This window comes from Macrobrachium nipponense, chromosome 9 (assembly GCF_015104395.2).
Source record: "Macrobrachium nipponense isolate FS-2020 chromosome 9, ASM1510439v2, whole genome shotgun sequence".
Classification (NCBI taxonomy): Eukaryota; Metazoa; Arthropoda; class Malacostraca; order Decapoda; family Palaemonidae; genus Macrobrachium; species Macrobrachium nipponense.
In genome coordinates this window covers 23644704-23652910 of record NC_061110.1, presented here as the reverse complement: position 1 = coordinate 23652910, position 8207 = coordinate 23644704, and the positions used below count along the sequence as shown (strand labels likewise).

The 8207-nt window shown below is 45.3% G+C and overlaps 1 protein-coding gene across 1 annotated transcript in view; it reads left to right on the top strand.

The window, feature by feature from the left end:
- Nucleotides 1–1927: 1927 nt before the first annotated feature.
- LOC135218036 (transmembrane 9 superfamily member 3-like) overlaps nucleotides 1928–8207 on the top strand; it is a 115182-nt gene continuing 108902 nt past the window's right edge. The window contains 1 exon segment of the mRNA XM_064254180.1: nucleotides 1928–2424. Within this exon segment, the coding sequence (XP_064110250.1) occupies nucleotides 2350–2424 (75 nt within the window). The 5' untranslated portion in view covers nucleotides 1928–2349.

Sequence of the window (8207 nt, the reverse complement as noted above, 5' to 3'; positions counted from 1 at the left end):
AACCAGGAGCTCTATTGTACAGTCATAGACCTACAGAAAGTATACGACAGAATCCCAAGAGAAGTGATGCCTTGGTGTTTAAGGAAAAGGAAAGTCTCAGAAAAGTTGGTTAGGCTGGTCGAGATGATATATAAAAGAACGAGCACAAAAGTAACTTTGAAGTTAGTGCTGGATTACACCAGGGGTCAGCATTAAGCCCATTTTTGTTTGTGCTAGTCATGGATGTGTTGAGTGAAGCGATCAGGAATGAAGAATTGCGGGAATTGTTGTACGCCGATGATCTGGTGATTACCTACTGCTGAAAACGAGGAGGACCTACAGAGAAGGGTTGGAGAGTGGTAGGAATCTTTAGAGAGGGGTGGCTTAAAATGTAAATTAAACAGAGGTTTTGCTGAGCAGTAGGGAAGATAGAGACAGAATAGTAATACAAGAAAGAAGAGGCTTGGTTATAAAACAGACAGAAAAGTTTAAATACTTAGGATCTACTTTAAGCCAAGACGAGGGTGTGAGGCTGAAGTTGACAGTAGGATACGAGCTGCATGGGGGGAAGTGGAGAGAGGTGGCTGGAATGATATGAGATAAGAAAATGCCAATCAAGCTCAAAGTCAAGATATATAACACAGTGACAAGACCAGTGTTAATGTATAGAGCAGAAACATGGGCTCTATGAAGAAAAGAGGAAGCAAAGCTTGAGAGAACAGAGATGAGAATGCTGTGGTGGATTATGAGAATATCGCTGCTTGAAAAATTGGAAATGATGAAATAAGAAGAAGGGCAGGCTTAGTAAAGGTTGCAGATGTGATAAGAGAGTCACGATTGAGGTGGTATGGGCATGTGTTGAGGATGAATGACGAGGAAGAGGGCTTGGAAGGAACCTGTTAGAGGAAGAAGATCAAGAGGGAGGCAAAAAATTAGATGGCGATATAAATTGAAAGACGATATGGGGAGAAGAGGTTTGGTGGAGGATGATGCCTTTGTCAGAAGGCAGTGAAGAAGGCACATCAGGCGACCGACCCCTTAATGTAGGGATAACGGTGGGAAAGAAGAAAGAGGGTTGTCCTTAAATCAATTCATGAAATCAACAACAAAGTATGGCCATTGCATTATTTGTGTCATTAACATCGACAGCTGTTTTGTGCTCTCTGATGTGCTTTTCGATATATCTTCCGGTTTCCGCACATAAGCCGAAGTGGAATTCTTACAACTGATGACGTTTACCCCGGCGTCGCCCTTTTCGTTTACTTTCTCAACTTTGATTTTACGAAGTAATTTGCGGATAGTATTAACAAAATGGAATGCAAATGTGGCAAGTGTTAGGCATACAGAAAAACAGTACAGAGCTGTTACAGAATTGAGGGTTATTATTGGGCATGGAGACAATTCCCACATGAAGGTTAAGTGCAGTTGTCATTTTAGTCCATTCTAAGGTGAACTCAAAGTATGACTTACTGCAGACGGTTTAAAAAACTGAAGATAAGATAAGATATCGCTTTTAACAATGATTTTTAAGTATGAACCAACTTAAGAACTTTTCATATTTGTACAATTGTTAACTTTTCACTGTTCCAAAATCATGGTTGCAGATTTGAGCACTCTATAATTCAATCTTTGGTGTTCTTTAATAAAAGACAGCAAACGCGACGCTGCTCGTGTGTAACCAAATACGCGAATTACCACTTCGTAATTCAAATATGAGGATAAGAGTGTTGACATATTTGCAAATTAACTTTGTTACATTTTTCTATCGCAGGTAAAACAATACGATAGCATACGGATAATTTTGCTGAGTTTGACATCATGTGAAAAGCCTCCCTTCAATAATTCTCCCTTTATCAAATATCGTGATTGATAGTGATAACAATCTTGATCGTAGTATACACCCACTTCTTAGTCGCTGTATAATGGTAACAGTTTTATAGATAGATACAAAATTCCCTTAAACGAGGAAAACTGACTGTAAAAAGGAATATAATCATCGCAGGATGTTCGTCTTCTGATATTAGAGGCACTCCAACACGGAATAAAATGTTGCATTTGAGGCTCTCTAGTTTCGTGTCATGCTCCCCTTATATGAAGCATACGATTAATTATTTATGTATGCAGTGAGTATAATAGAAATACTAAGTTGTCACATAGCTTTATTCTTACGTTTTGAGAATGAATAAAGCAAGATCTGGAGATTGTATAGAAGGGAAAACAGCCGTGAATGTTTGACGGTGTTCGTGTTGTATGTAAGCAGATGTCAAACTGCTGCCATCTGCCGAGCTGACGTGGCGTGAGTCGAGACTCGAGATGTGCAAGTGTAAACATTCCTGAAAGACTTCCCTAATTCATACAAAACACACGAAGATGCTGTCGTGGAGGACCTTATTTATCGTCTGCAACCTCCTGTTCGTCGTCGTAGGGGACGAGCACACCCATACGGTGAGTCACTGGACCGGAGATAAATACCGGAGGAAGGTTTCCTTCCATGCATGTCGTGGGCCACAGGCTGACCTCACTCTTCGGTGACCTGTGCCGAAAACGAGACTATGACAGGAATTTGAATATGTTTACATGTATTGTGATGTTGAATTCATAGATGATTTATTATTATAGTACGATAAACCTGGGTTTACAACGATGGTGATGTAGCCAGCTCTTAAGTAGGGCATTGCACTCTCAAACTTGGACCCTTCAAAAATCTCCATTAAAAATGTTGTAGATACGCCAACGTAACCAAAGAAACCTGTAATGCCATTTACTATTGACATCCCATTTATAAGGTATTGATAGACTAACCTTGTACGTGCCATTGACAAGTTAAAATGTAGGCCAATGCTAGTAGCTAGCCTATAGGTACCGAGCTAAAAAGTCTAAGCCTCATTAGGGTGGGTAAACAGCCGAGAGGACTACCTGGGCCAGTCTTTCCTGCTCGTTGACCCACCGTCCAGAAAAAGTACATTAACACGTCCTGACACCAGAGATGGACACCATTCACGAGTCATTGGTTGTGGAAGCAACACCTCGAGACCTCTACTTTCCTCTCAAAATAAGAGTTTTCTCTAAAGCTCAAAATAACTAATTTGGTAATGTTGACATCTTAGCGATTAGCCTAGGTACCGGACAGAACCTTCTAGGGGAAATTCTGAACAAAAGCCTTACAAGGGAAAATTGTTCCCAAAGTAGGACAAAGACACTGGTCATAATGAACAAGTCTGCCTACCTAATTTATTCTGAATGAATGGTGGTAGCTTATTGCCATCGGTCTACTCCATGTGGTGCACTGTAGGTAGGTACCTTAGCCTACTACCTACTATAGGAGTCATCAACATGACATCATCATCACGTCTTTTCCAAACTAGGTATACCACTGCTGATGGGCAAAAAGCCATCAAACCCTATTTTACTTATGAGAAGAACATTGATCATTCAAGTTAATCTGCGCCTTAAAGTTCATAAGAACCACAACCTAGTCTCGCCATGTCTACACTACCAATTTGAAACGTCTACCAACCATTGCCTAGAGTGACGTTCCAATAATATTTTCGTGCCACTACCAACACATGGACAGAATTTTCACCCATATGCATCTAGGGTAAACAATCACGGACGATCCACCATCATCATGCTGGCCGGGTCTTATTCACTCGATATTTAATTGGTGAAAGAAGAATACAATTACAACTCTAAGCATACCATTCAAAAGATTGAAGTTTCGTCAACTGCGAGGATTTCCTCCTGTTACACCTTTAACCATTTTGCTTTCAATTTTGCTTTTGTATTCCATTCCATTCCCAGTTTTTTCTGTATTTTGACAACGGGTTTAATGATTTTAATTTGCACCTCAGGAAATATAAACCAGAGCCCTTTGTGTAGGAATATCTTTCAGCTTGAACTAGGCTAAAGGTGGTCAGTTAACATGAAAACAAGGGTAGTTAATTGGTGGTCATAGGCGATGAGTTGGGGAAGACAGTAGTTAAAGGAAGACCTCTGCACGTTGAGATATTGTTTATTAATGAAATTTTTGGACAAAACATTGTAGAAAAGTGTGTATATGATGCAGTATAGATGAGATAACTTGAAAAATCTTCCAGAATAATGTTAGAAATTTACTATCTTTTTATATTTTTACACAAAAGCTGTGTAGGATGCCAGGTTGAGTACCACTCCCATTGGGAATTATCGTATTAAAACAAAAGACTAAATTCCTTACATGTACTATTTTGGTAAAGTAAATTTCTTACCTTAGTTTGGTAAAGTTCTCAAGTTATCCCACCTGTATACTGCATCATGTACACCGTTTTCTGAAGTGTTAATTAAAAAAAGTTTTTGTTCATTCAACTTCCCTGTCAGATATATACATAGCTTTAGACTCCGTCGTCCCGACAGAAATTCAAATTTCGCGGCACACGCTTACAGGTAGGTCAGGTGATCTACCTTCCTGCCGCTGGGTAGCAGGACTAGGAACCATTCCCGTTTTCTAATCAGATTTTCTCTGTCGCCAGTACCAGCAACAACGTTGTTGGTTCCTCTTGACTGAATTTCGATTTTCATCGCCATTGATCTGCTTGACTGTCTTATTTGGTGACGTATTAGATCGTTGGTTTGGCGTACGTGTTAGTGGACTGTTTCTTGATCTCGGTTTTGACTATTTCTTTAAGATGTCTGATTCTCCTTATGTAATAAGAACTTGTGTGAATGAGGGCTGTAATGTGAGGTTACCAAAGGCTTCGGTAGACCCTCACTCTGTATGTAAGCGATGTAAGAAAGATGAATGTTCTATTTGTAACACCTGTAAAGAATGCAAGAATTTGAGTGTAGAGGAGTGGAAGTCTCTAACTTCCTGCTTAAGAAAGTTAGAGAGGGATAGAGTCAGGAAAGCTTCCTCCAGAAGCTTTAAGTAGGTCTCGTTCAAACGAGTCTGTTTCCAACTTGGTAGCTCCTATTCCTATTCCCTTCACAGAACCTGCAGATTTGGCTTCGGAAATCGCTGGTCTCAAGGTTGCCCTTAAGAGTATGGAACTTAAGATGGCAGCATTAGAAGGTAAGCACAGTGCTGTGAATAGTGCAGTGGACAGTGATATTAGTGTCCCCAGTGCAGTGGAGGGTGCGTCTGATCGGCTCTGCAATGCTCCCAGGCCTAGACTTCTTCCAAGCTCCCAGGCCCAGAGGAGAAGGAATGTCAAAAGCCTTAAGGAGGTTGTGGAGGATCCCCACCGATCAGGCGTCCCCTCGGCAGGATCTGTTGCATCTCAGACTGCCAAGGATCGCTACCAAAAAAGCGTCCTTCGTGAGTGCTTCTCGTCCTCCGAGTCATCGTCTCCCAGGCGCGGATGGAGCTCGTCCGAGCAGTCTCGCCCTATGAAGAGAAGCTGGAAAGCGCCTACGCTCGGTTCTAGTCCCGAGCGCTTCCCAGAAGGTCCTATGCTGGAAAGTAAGAGCGCCAAGAGAGCCCTGCTTTCGCCCTCGTTCGGATGGGAGTCCCCTACTTCCTCCAGACTGCCATCCCCTTCTTCTGACAAGGAAAGGGATGAAGCTACCTCCAGAATCCTCTTGAATTTGCAAGAGCAGATCTCTTCCCTGGTTGGGGCGCTTTCAAAGGATCCTCGGCGTAGGAAAGATGTCTCTTCCTATTAAGAGATCCTCTCATCGCGTGGAGTTCCCTTGCTCCAAGATCCCCTTGCCAGCTCGCTCTCTAAAGAGGTCCTACGATCTCTCTGCTTCGTGCTTTTCTGCTTGGAAACAAGAGGCTCGGGAACGCTTAGTGACCGAGCCCTCTGCTGCCAAGCACGAAGCGGCCACGAGACATGAGGATCTGTCCAAGCGCCTGCCCCGCACCGGACTCGATCCTCTGTCCAGCTGCTCGGCTCCTCACAGCCACGTTTCCACACTCGGACACGAGGATTTAACTAAGCAAGATGCTCCAGACAAGAGTAATGCGCCAACCAGGCACAAGGCTCCAGTCAGGCTCATGGTAGCAAGTTCCCCAGCCAGGCTCGTGGCGCCAGCTGGGCGCGAGGCGCCAGCCAGGCGCGAGGCTCCTTCCAGGCGCAAGGCTCTTTCCAGAGACGTGACTTTTTCCAGGAGCGAGGCTCCTTCCAGAAAAGAGGCTACTACCAGGCGCGAGGCTCCTTCCAGCCGCGAGGCGCCAACCAGGCTCGAGACGCAAACCAGACGTGAAGTTCCTTCCAGGAGCTATTCGCCTCCCAGGAGTGAGACTCATTCCAGGATTTTGACACCAGGCAGGCACGTTTCGACTACGGAATGTCGCCCTTCTCACGAACGTCAGAAGGACAGTACCTCTGATCCTTGTAAGCACGATGTTATTTTCAAGAACCCTGTTGACATCGAGGCTCTTGAATTTCTTCGACCCCTCCTTTTCGTAAGGAAACACCCAAGGTACGGCCTTCTTCACCTAGAACTACGCGTGCTCACAGTTTTTCTCCGACTCGAAGCCCCTCTCCGCAAGATTGGAGGACTACTGCAGAAGATTTCACCTCTACACCCGAACGTTCTCCTTCAGCGGAGCGCTCTACTCTCTCTAAAGAAGGTCTAGATCTAGAGGATGTGTCTGACGAAGACCCCCCTGTGGATACGGGTCTGTCAGATTACAAGACCTTAGCTGGCCTCTTACTTCAAGAGTTCGGGGACTCACTCACTCCTGCAGCTCCCCCTTCTCCACGGTCGCTTTTCTCAAGCACTAAGGCCTCTAGTCCTCTTCCTTCTTAAAGATGCGCCCGGCCATATCAATGAAGAAGGCCCTTCAGTCTCTTGGATCCTGGCTTTCCTTGAAGAGAGAAGCAGGAAAGACTTGTTTCGCATGCCCCCCCTTCAGACTTTCCGGGAGGAGAGGCATCTGGTACGGGACGGGGGAGACCATGGGACTGGTTCTCCCTTCGTCCGCAAAGGCAGACTTCTCGAGTCTAGTGGACTCCTCGAGAAGACACGCCTTGTCCTCTGCCAAAGCTTTATGGGGGATTTCGGAGCTGGACCATCTCAAGGGACTGTTCCATGTGTTAGAAGTTTTCAACTTCCTGGACTTGTCCCTTGGGGTTTTGGCTAAGAAAACCCAGGACCCTGATTTTCTCAGCCCCAAGATTCTGCAAAGTATATTAACCTGTGTGGATAAGGCAGTCCAAGATGGCTCAAGTGAGGTTGCCTCCCTCTTTGGGACTGGCATTCTCAAGAAGAGATTGGTTTTTAGTTCATTCTTGGCTAAAGCCGTCTCTCCTTTCCAGAGATCTTCACTTCTTTACGCTCCATTGTCTGACCAGCTGTTCCCTTCTCAGTTAGTGAGAGATATTTCTCACTCGCTGACTGAGAAGGCGACTCAGTATCTTCTGGCGCAGTCGGCCAAGAAGAACCGCCCTGCTGTTCCACCCATAAAGAAACAACCTCGTGCACCTCAGCCGCCCTTTCGAGGAGGCCCTTCCACTCGTCCCCCCTCGAGTAGAAGAGGCTCTGAGAAACGAGGAAGATCAGCCTTCTGGCCTTTCAAAAAAGGCAAATGATTTTCAAGTCCTCCAACTACCGGTAGGCGCCAGGCTCCTGGAGTACGCAGAAGCCTGGGCCTTGAGAGAAGCAGACCCCTGGTCGCTCTCTATTCTGAGGAAGGGATATCTAATCCCCTTCAGGGACAGTCCTCCCCTTACTTCGACACCGAGGGAACTGTCCGCGAGGTACAAGGACCCTGCCCTGAGAGCAACGCTCCTAAATCTACTGCATCAGATGTGGACCCAAGAGGCCATTGAGAGTATAGGATCCCCACTCCCTAGGCTTTTACAATCGCCTTTTCCTGGTTCCGAAGGCATCAGGGGGTGGAGACCGGTGCTGGATGTGAGCGCCCTGAACCAATTCATAGAGAAAACAAAATTCTCCATGGAAACAACCCCGTCGGTTCTTTCGGCTCTACGTCCAGCCTATTGTATGGTCTCTCTGGATCTACAAGACGCATATTTCCACGTACCCATTCATCCTGCGTCGAGGAAATATCTTCGTTTTATGGTCCAGGGCAGGATCTTCCAATTCAGGGCTCTGTGCTTCGGCCTGTCTACGGCTCCTCAAGTATTCACAACCCTGATGAGGAACGTAGCTCGTTGGCTTCATCTGAAGGGAATCAGTATATCCCTCTACTTAGACGATTGGCTCATCAGGGCCAAGTCGAAAAGCCAGTGTTTGGAGGACTTGGCATCTACTCTAGACCTCATACGGTCTCTAGGATTGCT